Raw genomic sequence first — 18323 nt, forward strand, 5'->3', positions numbered from 1 at the left:
GAGATTACAAAGAGATATTGGGTCTTTACACCAAAACAATAAACACAGCCCAAATCCTTAGCTCATGCTTATTGGCTCATTACACCAAAACAAAACCCAATAGCAAACCTAGATCGGAATCCATCAAAATCAAGACCTTTAAACGGGGAATGGGAACTCATTAATTTAACAAATAGTATTACGATGTCCACGGCGATGCCGATGCCGATGCTTATGCAATCTAAATGTCAGAACTTTGTATCAACACACGATAAATTGACAAATATTGTTGGTTTATTTCTTGATAGCTTAAGCTTTTGGGGTTTCTTGTTGTCTATCATGGTATCAGAGCTTTTTTGCAACATGTTCCGAATTCAAGTTTGCATTCTCTACTTCTTTGTTGTTTGTAGTCTTCATTTATCTACCTCTCCATGTGCAAGAGAAGCACGCACATGCGACAGAGTATAAGCTTGATGTACATTATCTCATTCCTTGACAAGTTAAGCTTTTTAGGTTAGTGATTGTCTAACAAACACGACCACAAGAACAAGGAGAGTGACAATGAAAACACTAACAGTGTGAGAGGAGTAAAATTCTTCTATGAACAAAGGAAGAGCTAGGATGGTTCCATGTAAAATTGAACCAATCAAAGGAATAAGATCAAAACTTCGGGGTTCATTTGATAATCATTTGGTTTTTGGTTTTCACATTTTGTGCTTGTGGGAATCAAACTCTTTCTCGATCTCTAACCCTATTTTGAATCATGGGCTTTAAAGTTCTAAGAAACTTTAGACTCGATTGTTAAAAAAAGCACTACAAGAACACAATCATTGAAATACTCAAGCACTACAAAATTACTACTAAAAGTCCCGAGCCTTGTAGGTAGAACTTCAAAGTCCCTCGTTCAAACTCACCCTAAAAGTCTCTCGGGGTTCATAAAAATTTAAGTCTCTAAAGGCTGAGGAAAAACTAGATACAATGGTTCCACTAGTATTCAAGTAAGATGACATGAAATGTACACCTTACAAGGTTTGAAGTTTGTATAAGAAATAGTATCTTTACATTGTTAAGCACTTTCTCTATACTTTCCTCCTGACTCAATTATCTACATGAATAATATATAATGACCCAATTATTCATATTTTTTATTAAACCAGGATATACAAATCGCTGGTGGAAACGGGGTCCTGCAAAATTGGTAGGTTATTAATCTAGTACTATTATACTACTCAAATCCAGGACTGGATTGGGTAGCTGCATTTGAAAGAGTTCACTCCACTGATATGAGCAAAGATATCCGAGGAATCAGCCAAATCCTCTTCCTCTTTCACAGCTACCTGTAAGAATATTTACTAATGTCAGATGACTGGAATGCAATGGACAATAACAAGACTTTGAAAGGTATCAAGACGCCGAGGATAATATAATTCGTAACATTTTGAGAATTGTTTCTTTCAAGATAAGGTATGTGTTAAAAGTGTACGAGGCATTACTTCATCATCTTCATCGTCTTCATGATTGCTTCCAGCAGATCTGTGGGTCTCTCCAAAATCATCGTTCTTTGCAAATCTTCCTCGGACTCGAGGTCTGCTGTCAGCAAGTGTTTTGCGGCAGGCATACTGCATATTTGCTTGGACATTAGTGAGAGTTTAACCCTAATCCCTAATTGAAACGCACATAGTAACATACATGCACACATGCAAATATGAGTAAAGACATATGCTTTTCACACATGTTTTTCTAGAGAGAGAGAACCTTGATTTTCTTGGTGAAGTTCCTCTCATTCCTTTTCTTCATGTACCTGTGGATCTTCTCTTTCCTCTCTTCAACAGAGAGCTTGCCTACTTTAAAATTTGGGTCTTCGGCTATTGGAATCTCAGTTGGTAAAGAAGTAGAGTTCCCACCCCCACTCACCAGTTGCTGACTCTCAGCACTTAGTGCCTTTTGTAGAGATTAAAGGTGAAAGTTACACCCAAAGAAAAAGTAGCAATGAAAAATAACATTAGTCCCTTCTAGTGCACAAGAAAGAAAATATGTCCTTATTTCGATGCTAAGCGTGCTGATATTATTCGGTTAATTTGAATGTGATACCACTTTTTCCAGTCTACATGCTGATGATGACAGTTTAGAAAAAACAGATAAGCAGTGGCCCCTACGAGGGTTTACAACGCTAAGTTACCATCGGTTGACTTTAATGGCCAACTAAAGCTCATGAGAGAGACAGGACTAAAATGCAGAGAGGTTTTCTAAGAGGGCAGGTTCTTCAAGTTCTTCAATTTTCAACAACTATTCACCACAATTGTTAAAAACTCAACAAATCAACTTGATATAGCAGGAGAAGGGTAAAGAGACTCCATAGACCTTTTCTGTTAGTTCTATATGGTGTATTAAACTTCATTCTTGATTTTAGTTTGAAACTTTGAAACCAAACTAAACTGTTTGATGTGTTTCTTGTGAGAAATAAAATAGTTATTTCTTAAATTATCTCCAAGTATCTACCAAGTACTAGAAGTTGCAAGCAGCGATTAGTACCTGAACCTCTTCGGGGTTAAAAACCCTCGATAATGAATCTGGACAGAAGATTCCACCACTGTCTCCCTGATATTCCAAGTCTTTCTGTTGCAGTTCAGAAGCCATAAGAATGCTGCTGGTGAAAATTCCAGTACCGTCAGCTGATAATGCAGCTGGATTTATAGGCCCAGTAGGCATGTAGGGTCCCATAGGAGGACCCAGAAATGAACAAGGAGGAGAAGAAGGGTTAAAAGGAACATAAGAAGGCACTGAAGACAAGCAATCCTCTTCAAAAACCGATGCTAATGGAGCTGTCATAAGAGTTGGTACAGGTTCGGCAGGGTACTGTGAAAATCCCTCAACAACAGGATCTGCTAATGGCATTTGAGGTGGCACTTGAGAGAAATCAAATTGATCTTCCGGGTTTATGAGAAACGAAGGCACCGAAAAGGGTGGGGATGGAGAAAAATCAATGGAAGCTGATATATCATTGTCAATTTCCTCTTGGGAATCAAAGATTATGGAAAGGTTGCCACTATTGTTGTTGGTGGTATTGGCGGTGGTATTAACGCTGGCAGCAGCGGTGGTGGTGTTGGTGCTAGTAGTTATGGGGGTTTGGGAAATGTTTGCGTCCGTATTACCATTGTTGTCTGGGTAGATACAGAACTTGGTTTCTATATCTGGGGGTAGTGAAAGGTTTGTTGCAAAGGATGAATTTTCTTCGTAGCAGCAGTTTGGAGAAGTGGTGACCTCGGAATTCTGTAGGGTCTCTTGGAATAGTTCCGGGTCACAAAATTCAAATATTTGAGCGCTAATCTGGCTAGAAATTTCATCCTGCAAGCAAAACATCAGAGTGCAAAATTAAAAATATGATTATCTGAAAAAAATCCATGCAAAAAACCCTTGTCATCAACTATAAGATTGCAAAATAAAACCTTTTTGTTAAGTTCATCATTCATCCTAATTTTTAACTTATTAGACGAGATATAGATGTAGGCATGCTCCATCTTAGTACCGCAAATATATATCAACCTGCCTCACAGTAGAACTTTCCCTCAATCCCTCCCTCGGATTTTTTCTTTCGATATGCATGAAGCAAGCATGTAAAAAGTTAAAAATAAATAGAAAGAATAGGACAGTTTTCCAATTTTTTTTTATATAGTTTCCATGGACCAACCTTCCATGTATATATATGATTCATTGAGCACATAAGTGTTCAAAACAAGGATGGTTTTGGTGGTGGATTTTTTTGTGCAAAGTAGAAAATGATGTGCATTTGTGCTACATGTGACATGTAGGAAGAAAGTTGCCCAACTGCAGCTAGAAACTAAAGGAGTAAACTAAGAAGGAAGCTCATGGTATGTAAGTTTTGTTCAGTTTACAGAAACAACTCCGTCCGAACAAACAATCAGAATTTATTAGCAATTGGAAGAAAAGAAGCAATTATGTTATCCATGTGAAATGCTTGTCACACTAGGGCTCTCCTTTAACCATCTAAATGCAAAAAGATTCAAGATTAGAAAAGCTTACAGGAGAAGCATAAAAAGCTAAATATTCCCATTCTACTCCAATACGAAAGTGGGAAATAACTAGTAAGCAACCCTAAGACAATGACAATTTTGTGCGTGTTATTGCATCAAAGGTTGAAATAACTAGTAAGTCTATATAACCGGCTCGATGAGTGGTAGCACAAAATTGATGAGATTTGCTTTTGCAATTTCTCTTGACAGTAAAATGCCTTAACCCTACAAATTCCTTGGGAACAGAACTCTAGTAGCAGGTCCATATCGATACTATGAATGCACAGGATCAAAGTTTTGTATTTGCTTTAATTTTATTCCAACTAGTTGATCCAAAACTCAGAAGTACACGAGATGATGAATTTTGTGATTGTCAGAGATGTCGAAATCAAACAAGACATTCAAATTTGAATAATCCAAAATGCACACGCGACCGGGGAAGATAGAGATGCGAAAAGGATTGATCATAATGATGGTTACAGCACATAGCAGAAATCCCAGAAAGAGGTGAAAGTGAAAGGGAATGGATATGAAAATTCCTTGCTTCTGGACCCCTCAACCAATTGGACCAAGAAATTTTGACCCAAACCAACTAAGAACATCAACATTGAACCCAATAAAGCATAAAAACATGTAAAGAAGTAAAGAACAAATTGATTAGCATGCAATTATCTTTTAATCTGCGACTAATTCTGAAAACCACATTTGCAGAAATAAATGTCAACATAATTAAGAAATACTTAATCTTTAGACTAATCCACAATAACCCATTTGCCGAAAGACACTAATTTGCAGATTAAACACAAACACATGTACATGTGTGTGTGTGTGTGTGTGTATATATGTATACATATACCTTAAAACTAATTCTGAAGAACCCATTTCCACAAACACACTAATATGCAGATTACTAAGATACATGCATATAAACACCATTATCAATCAGAAATCACTATATGAATGCATGCATGCATGAACGGAGAATGAGATTAAAAAATGGGACTTAACCTGCTCCTGCTGTTGCTGCTGCTGCTGGATCATATGTTGCAACATGATTTCCAAATCTCTCTCTCTAGGCTTCGAAAGATTAATCGAATTGGTTCGGTTGCTTAATTAAAAATTAGCAAAAGAATCAATGAGAGAAATATTGTAGGAATAATAATGCATTAATCAATATTTACATGCATAATTTGCTCCTCCTCACACGGACCCCTGTTTTATTTTCTGTGATCTCGATGGGATGAAACTATATGCAGAAGGAGGAGCCAATGCAAAAAAAAGTGCAAAACGCAAAACAGTTTTATTAAAATTAAATTAAATTAAATTAAAAAAAAAAAGCTAATTAAGCAGCTAACAATATCAAACCAAAATTTAGAGACAGACAGACAGGATAACGACAGAAGAAAAATAAATAGGGAAGGAAGGATGAGAAAAACAGATAGAAACAGAGAGAGATTAGGAGGTTATAATGAAGAGAGAAAGAGGAGAGAGAGAGAGAGAGTCAGCTAAGAAAATGGAGGGTGTGGGGTGGCCGGAAACTTTAGTTATATACTGAAATATAAAACGATAGGGGTGTGTCCGTACTTAGCCGTCAAGGCTGGCACTGGTCAACCCGAGCTTCGCGGGGGATCGCAAGTTTCTGAGTCCGTACGTGCCGTGGCACTCTGGGTGAACACAACTGAAGGAGACGGGACACGTGGCCAACTGGGTCGTGAAGCATTCAGCAATGGCGAGTGACCTGGCTTCCTACTGGATTTTTTATTTTAGCAGGTTATGGTTTTCTGAGAACTTCCTTAACTCGCAAGAGTCAGAGCAGAAATTGGCTGACCAAGCCCTTTTGCCCTTGCCTTTTGCCCGATTCTTTGAACTGTTTGTTGTTATTTGGTAAGTCCCGATTCTTTGAAAGGTTTTGGTGAGATAATGAAACTATCATGAAAAATGGCAAACTTTGCTTCTCTTTTTGCTTTCTTTCTGTTTTCTTTTTGGCACATTTTATGGTTGAAATTCCTTGAATAGCCTTTTATGGATGGAATTGTTGTGTTTTAGATGAGACCCAAGGGCTGATTTGGTAAAACAATAATATTGGATTAACTTAGATTTTGAAATGTTAATAACAGCTCATATATAATGTAATATTACGCAATTTTACTCAGATTAACTCAGATTTTAAAATGTTAATAATAGCTCATATATAATGGCTGAAATTCCCCTCTTGTTTATTAATAAAAGGGAATTCTCGACACCAGTCAATCATGAGGAGAACTTGGACCAAAAGAATTATGAAAGAGAATGAAAATGATTAGGAATATTAATGATTTGATTTGCAGTTACATTACATAGTAGATTATGGAATATAATCAACGGTAAATTATTGGAATTAAGAGTAATAATAATTTGGGAATTATGCGCAGTGGATAAGGATGTAGTTAATTATTCCAAAATATGTGAAAAACTGAGGAGTGCTCATATAGAACTAGCTTGAAAGGAAATAAAACCAAAACAGTAAAGAACAATTATAGTTGATTAAGTCGTAGTCATTGACTGACTAGATCGTTTCGAAATGCTTCTGAATCTCATCTTCTGCATGGGATTAGGTGGGAGAATATGGGGCGGATGGCAACATGCATTATCTTGAATTTAATTCTTATGCTCCATAATGCAGTCGTGCCCAAACTGTTCATGATCAATGATGGGAGTCAAATTTAAGGTTAAGACAAGTTTAGGGTATAGGAATTCCAGAAAGATGAGGCACTTCAGAAAATTCGAGATCCTTTTCACTGACAAAGTAATCTAATTTTTAGAAACCCTTAATTTGGTGCATTTTCTCTACTTTTTTCTTTTCTCGTTGAGTGAAATAATTGAAAACTCATTTGTACTATTACTAACCAAATATATGCAACAAAAAAAACATGACGTTAATAACAAAAGAGATGAGCCACATACGACATGTTCTTTTTACTAACAAAACATATGACTTGTTGAGTGACAGAGATGAACCCATAACCATGTTAATTTTGATTCTTAGAAGCGTTGGTGAACCCAGGAATTATTAGGGAGGAGTGAAATTTAAAAGGGTAAAAGGTCTAACAAAAATATAGACGACCAAATCCTAAACATCAAGCTAATCATTCTAACAACATGTTTGCAAATGCGTAATCCAATAATACTGCAATTAGTCCATCTCAAACACAAATACAAATACAAATACAAACACAAACACAAATAATAACAACCCCGAACCAAAAAAACAAGATCATGAAAGTGGTGCTAAACATAATACATAAACTGTGGAGCTAACACATGAACTTTTATCCACAAGCGATGAGAATGCGCTCATTAAAGTGGCGAGGCCCATATCTGCTCCACACGTAGTTCAACCTTCAAGAAAAACTAAGCAGCTGACTGCTACCTTATCAATCTCTCCTCCCCATAGTGAGGAGAAAAGTTAAAGGTATTAAAGAAATGATTAATTACTAGATCTTATCTTTATGTTTTCCTAATTGAAGATCAACTCAATCAAGCAAGTAATCACAATCACATCTAATCAAGAATATTACAAGATAATCCCAAGATATTAATTAAGTAAATAAATCTTCGGGATAATTCTTTCTCTTCCACCTACGGACGACACACATCTAATCAGATGTTGGCGCATAACATGGAAAACCCTACAAATGTGGATGGCCCTAGCTCCTATAAATACTCCATTCTCCATCAAATTTTAGCGAACTTTTTCTATGCAATTAAGCTCTAAAACTCTCTTTTTAGAGAAACTGACTTATGCATCGGAGATTCGTGGCCAACCCACCTCCCCCCAACTTCTTGGCGTGTGGCTTTAATCTTTGATCAAAGATGTTTATTTGTTTTGTAAGTACAAATTCGTCAAGACTGAAGATGATAAATTTTTGCAACCACAAAATAGTGCTTTCATTGAGAGCTTGATTTAATTATTGAAGAAAGCTCTCGCAATTCCTTTTAGAATTTTCTGTTACGTTAAATTTCTTGTATGATCCTAGTCATTGAACTTTATTAAAGTTCTTGGATCAGTCCCTAGAGAAAGGATACAATGGTAGGATATTCTGAAAGCACGACGAAAAACACTCCGTACTTACCTAGGTTTTCACCAATCGACGAAAGCATGGTTGCCACAACATCAGCAGCCTACCCTGCAGTCCAATGAGGCCTAATTATCTAAAGATGACTAGGAGGCATGAACGAGTATTAGTCCATAGTCAAGGCTCGCCCATGGCGCGCTTACCATCTAGTCCGATTGTGTTGGCCATGCCCAACAAGCAAATGCTGCAGCCAGAGCCAAGGCAGAAGCCCATATAGGCCATTGTCATTGTAAGCCCATGCTGGTACAAATCCAACAGCTCACGCTGGCAACTGCAACAAACCTTGCAACCTAGACGAGGTCCAGAAGCCCAAAGAAATACAACCAACCAGAAGCCCAAAGAAGTGCAACCATCACCGGCTTTAGCAGGCCCAACCTTTAGTGCATAAAGCTCATATTGTGCGAAGCCAAGCATGCCGGCCTCTAGTCAACAAAGGTAAAGTTAACCTGGATGTGTATTCGCAAGCCTGCACCGGATCCAGGCCCCACTGCCCAGACAGACCATTAGACATGTTTACCCGAACTGCTGGGCAATCGCCAGACCGGTTCTGGTTCAGACTGGATCGATTGGTCCATTGGCAACGATTCTGATTCATTTTTTAGTGATCCCAACCCATTTTCCAGCAATCCAGATCGAATTATGTGCCTAATGTCCACTACCCTTTAACCACTCACAAAGATGCCTATCAGACGAGCTCCTTCATTCCAAATGACGACCACACCTCTCTCGGCAAGTTGCAAACTTGACCAGTGCCCTCATAAGACATGTGTTGTATTAAATTCTTCTTATTCTTTCTCCTTTATTTTCAATTTTGCCTTTTTCTTCTAATTTAACTATAAAAAAATAGTTACCTCTGGTAAATTTGAACCCAAAATCTTTTTCATGTTGCTTTTGTTGTGAAACTAATTATTAGGAGACGGTAAAAAGATGGCCACTAGAGAAAAGAGAAAGAGTGGAGGGGCTAGAAGAATTTTGTGTATAATCCCTTGTGCCTAGTGCATTTATTTATACTAATTATGATGAGCTTCGTTGTCTACAAATAATTAAATTATAGAAGAAAATGATATTCTAGATCCTATAGGATTCCTACTTCTAGTTTACACAATCACACTAGCTATAAAATCATATCCACTACACTTACCCTTGGGTGTGTACAACTTAAGTATCGCATCATGTCTTCATGATTAGCACATGGCAATTGTTATCGTCAGTTCTCGGCAAGCACAAGCAATGTATATGTGAGTCTCTAAGAGCAGTTCCACCCCTAAAAAAATGTGCCAGCACCCAGCCCATTTAATCCACTTAGTGAACAGTGATAAACCCCAATGAACAGTAATAGGCCAAATGCATCTCCACTCCTAAAACTAAATAGCATAGTCAGTTTTATTAAAATATTATTAACTTTTATTATAAAATAATAATTTGACTTTTATTTTCTAACTTTTTAATAAAATAATAATAATAATAATAATAATAATAATAATAATAATAATAATAATATTAAAATATCTTAAATTTCTGCATCTCCACACCTCTTCATCAGTTCCTCGTCGCCACCACCGTCCACCACTGCATTTCCCTTCCATTCCCACTACCGCCTCCAAACCTCCTTATCCCATCCTCCGACGCCGTCGCCTTCTTGTCCTTCAAATCCTAAGTGACCTTAACAACAAGCTCCACACCTCATATCCTTCAAATATTTTTAATTTCTGCATCTCCACACCTCTTCATTGTCCGCTTCGTCCTTCCATGGCTCCTTCCTTCCTAACACCCTCTCCCGCCTTGACCAGCTCTGCTCCCACAACAACTCCCTCTCTGGCGCAAAAAAAAAAAAAAAAAAGGTGGCTAACGTAATGTAGGCCGGGCCATAGCTTTGTCGATTCTGGGCTAGCTTGGAGACCAGCTTGGGCTGGGTGCCGGCCTAAAAAGTCATCGGTGGAACTGCTCTAAGTACGGATGCATGTAGGAATATATTGTCACCAAAACTTGGCTACAGTAAACTCAGTGGGACATACCTGTAGTCTAGGGAGAAAATTTTGAGTTGATTAAGGATGTCGATGTTTCACATCTTTAGGATGATCATTAACATAAACAAGGGTAGAATCAGCCCAATGTTGGTGGCTTATCAAAACTGTGTCAGGTTAGCGAATATCCAATGAAAAAGTGCTCTTGTTTGTAGGAAAAAAAGTACATTAAGGTCATGCGAGTATACTTTAAGATACTCTCCCTAAGTTTAACAAAACTCTCATTAAGAACTATAAACATTTCAAATGAGATAGGTCATACGATCCAATAACTTAGGAAGTTTTTGGCAATAAACATCGACAGCGACATCATCAAGGTCGACTGAATCTGCTTGACTTCAATCTTCTAATGCTTTGCAGATGAGTGAAGGACTTCAGCGTGTAATATGCTTGGTGTTGACTTTTTGGATTGCCTGTTTGCTACAAGTGACATTAAATTCATGGATCGTTATTGGAATCCAACAATAGATGAAAATCCATAAGTGCTTTGAATATGCTTAACAAAAGCTCTCAACCATGTCTCTCACGTGTAGCGTAGTGAAGTGCGGTGAGCTTGGCATTAATCGAAGACATTGCAACTAGGAATGTGGACCTTTAAGATATTATGGTATTCCCTAATAGTAAAGACATAACCATCTGGGAATGTGCCTTGTGCAGGTTTGACAAGGAACTGGTGCCAACATAGTAAACAAAGCAAGCTTCATTTTGAGGATCAGGTGTGTTGGATCAGCTGGAGATGAATAAGGATAAGCCAAATCCATAATACCTTTAAGGTAGCAGAATAACAAATTTAATGTCAATTTAGTGGGAGCGTGTAGGCGCAGTGTTGTATCTTTACCAATAAATCAACAATGAAGGAGATGTTCTGCCTAATGTAATGAGCTAAGAACAAAAAAATTGAACTTAAATAAGGAACTTTGGGTTCCAAAACCTCTACAAGGTCTCATTTGCATCTAACATATGGTTGATCATGGTATACCTAAAGGCAACACCTTTTAAGTGTGGTTTGACAGGTGAACCATAATACCTATCAGAACAATGCTTAAACTTCAAGTCAAGACATGAATGATTTTTTCTAAGATACTTCATCTCAAATTTCTACTTAATGTGTGAGACAGTTTATCAAACTCTTCTCGAGTGTTAGTGAGATTCATGTCATTGACATAGACTACAACTCTAGCAAATTCGAAATACTTCTTAGTTAACATGCATGGGACATAGTTTATTCACATATCCATGACTAATTAAATAATCACTTAGATGATCTACTTGGATTGTTTCAATCCATAAAGTGAACGCCTCATTTAAATTGAGAGAGTATTCCATGGTTTGAAACTATTTGAACCAGTCCATGTAATTCTTCGAAAACTTACATGAAAATCTCATTTTTGGTCATGTCCTCATCATATATATCATCACCAAACCTATATCAATGCAACATTGTAGAGCACAAAATTAACCAGCTTATAAATGAATATAGCTATCACAAAACTTGAAACTAAAAGTGCTTCACACCTCCGTCTTTCTATTCCAAAGTCATTGCAAAAGCCAAACCGACTCCACTAGCATCCAAAAATTAGTCTTCATGTATGCCAAGTTTATCAATTTGAATATATAAGTTTCTCTTTTAAATTTCATACAAATAGAAACATGCCTCATGCACATGTTCAACAAAAGTGGCATCGACCCCTTCCTCAATTTATCTTTTCATCATGTCAATGTGGTCGACAACGAATGCTTAATTATGATGTTCTTTGGTTTTTTGCATCTTTCTAGAGCTTCCCATTTTCTGGTTTTGGAAAAATTATGCAGCTTGAAGTGATTTTGATTATGTCATATATTTTTGTGTACGTATAGATTTTCCTCGGAATCTATGATTTTGTTTTCAATATTTCACTGAAGCGTTACGTACTATAACAACTCATCATCGAAAATATTTGAAACAAATTCTCTGTTGAATAAGTGGGGAGGAGTATAATAAGCACTCTGTTCAGGCTAGATTCGTCCCTCGCACAGTTCCCGAGGGTTTTGCTTGTCGAGCAAGGTTTGCTGCTTAGTGTGTTACAATATAAGTTTGCTATTAGTTTGAATGGTGCCTTTGTGGGGCCTTTGTTAGGCCTTGAGGCTCACAATCAAAACTAATATGGATCTAAGCGTGCCACTGTTATCTTTGTATAACATATTGTTCTTTTTTGGTTATTAACTGGGTTGATTACTTGCACCATAGGTTACTTGGACTTTTTGATCTTACTGGGTTGTTACAGATGGGTTAATTTTGTGTAAGGCTCTTTTTCTTGCCTTGTAAACAAGGACTTTTACTCATAATATTATATGTCTAGATAAGGGGAGTTCAGGGCCCTTCCAACTATTTCTTTGATTATAGTTAACACTAAAGAAGCAAGGTTAATTAGTTTAGCTATATTAATAACAATGAACTTTGAAAAACAGTTGAAAGTGGTTTAAAACACAAAGAAAGATGCATTAAACAACATATCTTCTTTATGTAAGCACAAATAAAAGAGATTCGGGCAAGATTATAACCTTGTTAGGCAAGGTTCAACTTCTTGAGACCACTTCTCTTTGTGTTTTACAAGGGTTGTAATATTTAGGGAATGAAAGGTAAAATGAGTTTACAAAAGGGATTCGATACTACAATGCTAGGGAAAAGTAGCAGAGCTTCTAAAACTTGACAAAAGATGACTTTCTATGTTGAATCTATGACTAAAAAAGTAGAGTTTGGACAAACTAAAGCTTTCTGGTTTCTGACTTTTCTAAGAGCAAAGTGGGATGTCTTTTGGTTGATTGGTTAAGTGTCATTGTCTTTGGTAGCCCTTGCTGCTTTTGTAGACTTTTTAGTCCGACTGTCCAAGCTTTGCCTTTTAGTGATGGCCTCCGGAACGTGACGAGTCACCACTTATTTACCTATCCATGCCCTCGAAAAGTACTATTTTGTTGGGATGAGCTGCCCTTCTGAGTGTCACTTTTCTCATAGGCCTATTGCTTATTCCTTGGCAAAAATGATTTTTAATTCCTCATGGGCTGTCGACTTGTCTTAGCCCAATTCTCCATTTGCTTTTTGTGTTCTTGGGCCTTCACTCTCACTAAGCCCAGTATTAAATATCAACTCAAACAGTACCCCATTTAATCATTGTCAAGTTTGCTAATCAAGACATTGATAATGATTAAAATAAATTGCATGCTGAAATTGGGTATTAACGCCACTTAATTACTAATTTTAAACAAACCTTTGCCCTAACCCACAATTTCCAAAGTTAACTTCCTACTCGTTAAATAACTTCCATTTGACTTTTCTCGGTCACCTTCTTCAGTAAACTTGACTTTCTAAGTTTCCCAAATCTCTTGAATTTTGAGCCCTTCCTTGCCTTAATTTCCAGCCACTCTTTTACTTTTTTTCTCTCAAACTCAACAATGGCCCTAAATTGCGCCCTGCATACGAGTCTGGAGAAGGAATCGTCACTTTGCGCCATCGGGTCAATAGCCTTCATCACTTTCGGGCTGGTCTCTGTCTATTTATTTTCTTTGAGGAAGGGGGCATACACTCACTGGGGCCTGCTTGGACTACCCAAATCCCTGTTACAATGGAGAATAACATGCCCACTGCCAACTGGTTCACTCCCAATCCTTACACTACAGAAGCTGGAATTTCTGCCTCCAAGTGGTCCAATTTCAAGAGGGGTTTTCCCTTACTGAAGGATGAAGCCTAGTCCAAGTAGGTGGATGAATTAGAGCCTATCTGGAAGCAGAAATAGATGGCAAATGGAATCTATGAGCTCATTATGATGTCTAAAACCACTATCCCCATTGATGGAGATTTTTTCACTTGCAAAAGTAGGGATAAAACACTTAAAATACTTGCAAGAGTACAAGGTAATTGTAGTATAGATGGCTCTAACAAGGTCGTTCTCCAGAGGGATTGAATGAATAATTTGTAGCAAATCAAATCTTAATTAATTACTTGAAACAAAGTTTGAGAAAAAGTTGATTTTGTTTTAAATTTCAAATAATAAAAACGAATTTAATAGAAAATAATTAAATAAAGTGATAAAATAAAATAAACTAAAAGAAAATAGTTTTTGAAAATTAAATTGTAAAAGCCTAAGGTTCCGCCGTCACCTTAATAATCTTATGTAGTTCTTCCAATTACGTATGAATTACACATGCATATTTTGAAGGTTAGGTTTTATTAATATATTCCTACTTAGAGCGTATATCAAACATGCAATTCGTCTGTGGTATTCAAATCAACTCTAAACATGCATGACTCATTAAGCTTTGTGAAACCTTTTGAAAAACCATACAACCCTTAAGGCGTGATGCACATATTAATCACAAGAAGCCTTCGTCAATTTCAAGGACCGACCTCTGACCAAAATTGCATCAATTGCTTTTCTAAAGATCCTAATGGTAGCTAAGGATTAAGACAATTAGATAGTTTAAATCAGTGATTAATAATTAAAAACTTGCATGCTAAGCAAATTGAAAAGAAACTGCATATTCTTGCTAAGGCTCATGGTCTCGCCCTAAAAAATAGAAATTAGTTATTAACAATCATAAAACAAAATATTATTAAAAATAAGGATAGAAAACACCTTGAAAATAAATTTGAATCCAAAAGCTCTCTAAAGTGTGCGTGCGTTCTCTTCTTTCACCTGTCTTCTCTAAAAAAACCCTAATGGCTAAAATGCCTTATTTATACTACTAAAAAATAAAACCCTACCTAGAAAAGGTCTTAGAATAAAACTAGGAAACCAAATAAATTAGGAAACATAATCCTAAATTGACTAGTAAAATTCGCCCAAAATCTGCATAGTTTAAAAATAGCCACGTTTCTGGATCTTTGGGGCTCCAAAACAGGCCCAAAATGGCTAGAATTAAAGCTTGAGATGTCCCGAACATAATCGTAGAAGGCCTCAAACCCAAAAGATATTATCTTGGATACCAAAAAGCCCAAAGAATCCCAAAACGTCATTTTGACAGCACTGCACGCTGCTCCTTTAGTTCATCGCCATAAATAAACAGCTCAGTATAAAATTATGAAACTTTGAGATGACCAATTCAACAGACTCACGAAATCCTCCAATTAGAATCACTCCAAAATTCATCTGTTTGACTACTTTTTGATCTAGAGGAAGTCGAATGTCCTACATTAAGAATATAAACAAAGTATCAAAATTCTCACGAAATAACCAATAAATTAATACTAAGAATAGGGTAAAATATATAGTATAAAATCGACTCATTACCCATCAAGCGCAAGCTTCTCTCAACAACTCTTCTCTTCTAGAACACAGGGATGAACACTTACGATTTCAGAGTGGGCTTTATGATTCCTATCATTCTGGATATGGCTCATGTTTTTGGTCTGAGGCCATCGAACATATGTGTAGACATTACACATGACTAGTCATCCCTTTTTCGTCCTGCTGCTGAAGGCTCAGATGCCTCTCAGTCCATCACTAGCTTGGAGTACAACCCCACTACCTTCAAGAGTTATGAGACCTCCTTCGCAGGCTTCATTCCATTTGCCAAGAAGATGTTCAGCCTGCCTTCTCCCACTGCTGACCCAGCTCAGAAACACATGTAATTTCTCCTCTATTAGTTGAATAAGCATGTGTTCCCCAATAAATCCCAATGAGTGAAGCTGGACTGGATCCTTCTGGTGGAGGCGCTGCATTTATTCGATGATGTCGTCACTGGTCCCTTCATCCTAGCATATCTCTATCATCTTCTTTACGAGATGACAAGGGACCAACCGTTCGAGGCCAATGTTAATGTTAATGGAGCTATCTAGATGGTGCGGCTCTAACTTCAATGGTATTTCCTATAGTTTCGGGCTGCTAACTTGGAGTTCTCAGAAGGAGTAGCTCTTGCCCGAATCTTGGCAGAGACGCCATCCGCTAATCACTTTACCTTAGCCTGCCTCTACTTCTTCAGAATCTGTAGGACTCAGGTTGATTTGAAGTAGGGTGCCTCTGTGCTCAGAAGGTTCCCTTGGTTCTCAGACAAACTCTTCCAGGATTCTTTTTGGGAGAATGCCAACAGCTTCTGCAAGGAGAAATTTATTAGCTGCATCCAGCAGGGGGACTTGGCTTGGGGAGTCCGAAGCGACCGAGCAGGCTAGGGGTTTACCACTCCAATTTCTGTGGTAGTCAATTGGAGTTTAGGCATGCGATCTCAGTCCGTTTCTTCAACTCTATCCAGTGTGAAACTTCCTATTGCCTCGGCTCGTTTTCTAAGGCTACATTTCGGGCAAGCAAGCGTAGCTTGGAAGTGATGAGCAAGATAGCTCATAAGCCCACAACCCTTAACTTTGAGTGTACATCTCTGTTCATCACTTAGTGGGAGGCCAAGTAGTCTAGGAAGTATGATGGAGATCTCAGAGAAGCCCATAATAAGATCTTCAAGCAAGTCTTCTTTAAGTCTCTTCCCAAGAAAGAAGAATTTGAAAGTTGGAAGGAAGCCATCAACTAGAAAAACCAGTTTCTGCTTATAAGTAACCTATATTGCTGCCCCTTTCTTTACTTTATATTTTCAAAGTTTATGATTGCTAATTCTTTTCTTGATCTTACATCCCAAGGTAATCTTGATGAAGTGGTTGTTGGACCAAAAGAAGAGGTCGCTGATGCCTTAATTCTTCAGGAAGCGGCTGCAGAAATAGCTCGAAGCAGGCTCTAGCCATGTTCCTAAGAATGCCAGGGACATTTATGTAATGTTCAACGAGTTAGAGACGGAAGCTGGGCCCGAAGCAAAGACCAGGGTTCCTCATTGCGCAAATTCTGCTGTTGTGGAATCTTTCGACTCTGAGCCCAAGGTAAGGCCCCAAGCTAGACTTAATCTCCCTACTCCAAGAGCCACTCCCACCAAGAAAAGAACAGGTCTCAAACCTCTCAAGCCTCCAGATCTCTTCATGCTCTTCTAATTTAAGCAGGTAGGAAAAAACAGAAGTCTACCAAGAACTGATCTAAAATTGGTTTTCTTTATTCAATTTTATCTCCTTAAATTTTGAGCTAATCCTGTATTTTCTTGGAATTAGAACCTGTTATCAGCAAAAAGCTTGGTCCTTCTCCTCAGGAGATGCCAGCAAGTAAGAAAGGGCAGCAAAGTGACAAGGAGGTCATTGCCAAGATTTTGGAGAAGTTGAAGGTAGCATTTTTAAACTTTGAGTACTTGGTTAATTTTGAAGTCCCTTTCTTGTATTCAACTAGTTTCTGTTGCTTTTTTATCATAGGCTTCCAAAGTAGGAGAAACTTTTCAAACTAAGCCTTCTTCACCCGTGCATCTTTTTCCTTTTTGGGATGAGCCTTCAGAGGTAAAATTCTATTTGTCAAAACTTGTCAACCTTATATTTCTAAGTCTTTAGGTGTTAACTTTACTTATGCTATTTCCCAAGTAAGGGGAAGCGCCCCAGCACCTTATGTCGAGCAAGAACCAGTTACTTCTTCTTCTTCTATTCTTCCAGCAATAGTGGTGATTTCTACCTTTCATTTCAACCCAGTAACTAGAGTAAAGCTTCACTTCGTAGAGGATGACAGCGCCTCTATAAGTCTTCTTTCCTTAAGCCATTTTTTAAGCTTTTCTCAATGTCTTTTCACTTTGAATTTATGCTTTGTATTTTGTCTTTGCCAATTTTTTCCCTTGCCAAAGACTACCACTCAACCAATATTAGCCGCTGAAGAGCCTATAGTCCCTGAGATACCAGTTATCTCAGAGGTGATTAGTCCCAAGGCTATTCTTGCCTCTACTTAGACAAGCCAACCAACTCCCTCCAAGGTAGCTGTAACAACACATCATTCCTCCCAAAGCACAAGGCTCATCTCAGGTACAAACATGCTTGTAATCTTGTCTTTTCCTCATTTTGGTTCATACTGGCCCATTAACTTGTCTTTTTTGTGTTTTGACAGGTCTATGGTAAAGGCTCGGGCAAGTCTTCTTGGCCTGCTGTGAGTAGGGTAATCATTCTTCAGCCTCCGTGAGCTTCTGGAATCTCAGGGATCCTAATCCCTCAGCCTAGAAAGAATGTTGTTGTTAAGTCATCCCTTTCCATATTTGTAGATGCTGCCTTTGATAGTGCTGGGGTGATGCCTCATCCTCTAGCTTCTCTTTCAGCTACAGCCTCTTTGCTAGAGCTAGTAAAAGAGTTCAGGCAAATTAGG

At 37.8% G+C, this 18323-nt stretch overlaps 1 protein-coding gene across 3 annotated transcripts; it reads right to left on the bottom strand.

Annotated features, from left to right (window-relative positions):
* Window positions 1–772: 772 nt before the first annotated feature.
* On the bottom strand, window positions 773–5684 carry LOC103948662. Of its 3 annotated transcripts, none has more exons than XM_009359704.3 (5): window positions 5019–5684; window positions 2512–3324; window positions 1735–1920; window positions 1473–1598; window positions 773–1316 (listed from the first exon to the last, which is right to left on the bottom strand). In XM_009359704.3, the coding sequence occupies exons 1-5, from the start codon at window positions 5061–5063 to the stop codon at window positions 1209–1211; spliced, it is 1278 nt and encodes a 425-aa protein (XP_009357979.2). In that variant the 5' UTR covers window positions 5064–5684; the 3' UTR covers window positions 773–1208. The 3 variants fall into 3 exon arrangements, with proteins under 3 accessions (XP_009357979.2, XP_018503336.2, XP_048447997.1); XM_018647820.2 differs by lacking the exon at window positions 5019–5684 and adding an exon at window positions 3668–4043; XM_048592040.1 differs by lacking the exon at window positions 5019–5684 and adding an exon at window positions 3426–3588.
* Window positions 5685–18323: the final 12639 nt, after the last annotated feature.

The sequence above is a fragment of a genome, unplaced genomic scaffold (genome assembly GCF_019419815.1).
Source record: "Pyrus x bretschneideri cultivar Hongxiangsu unplaced genomic scaffold, Pyrus_bretschneideri_v1 Contig36, whole genome shotgun sequence".
NCBI classification, from domain to species: domain Eukaryota; kingdom Viridiplantae; phylum Streptophyta; class Magnoliopsida; order Rosales; family Rosaceae; genus Pyrus; species Pyrus x bretschneideri.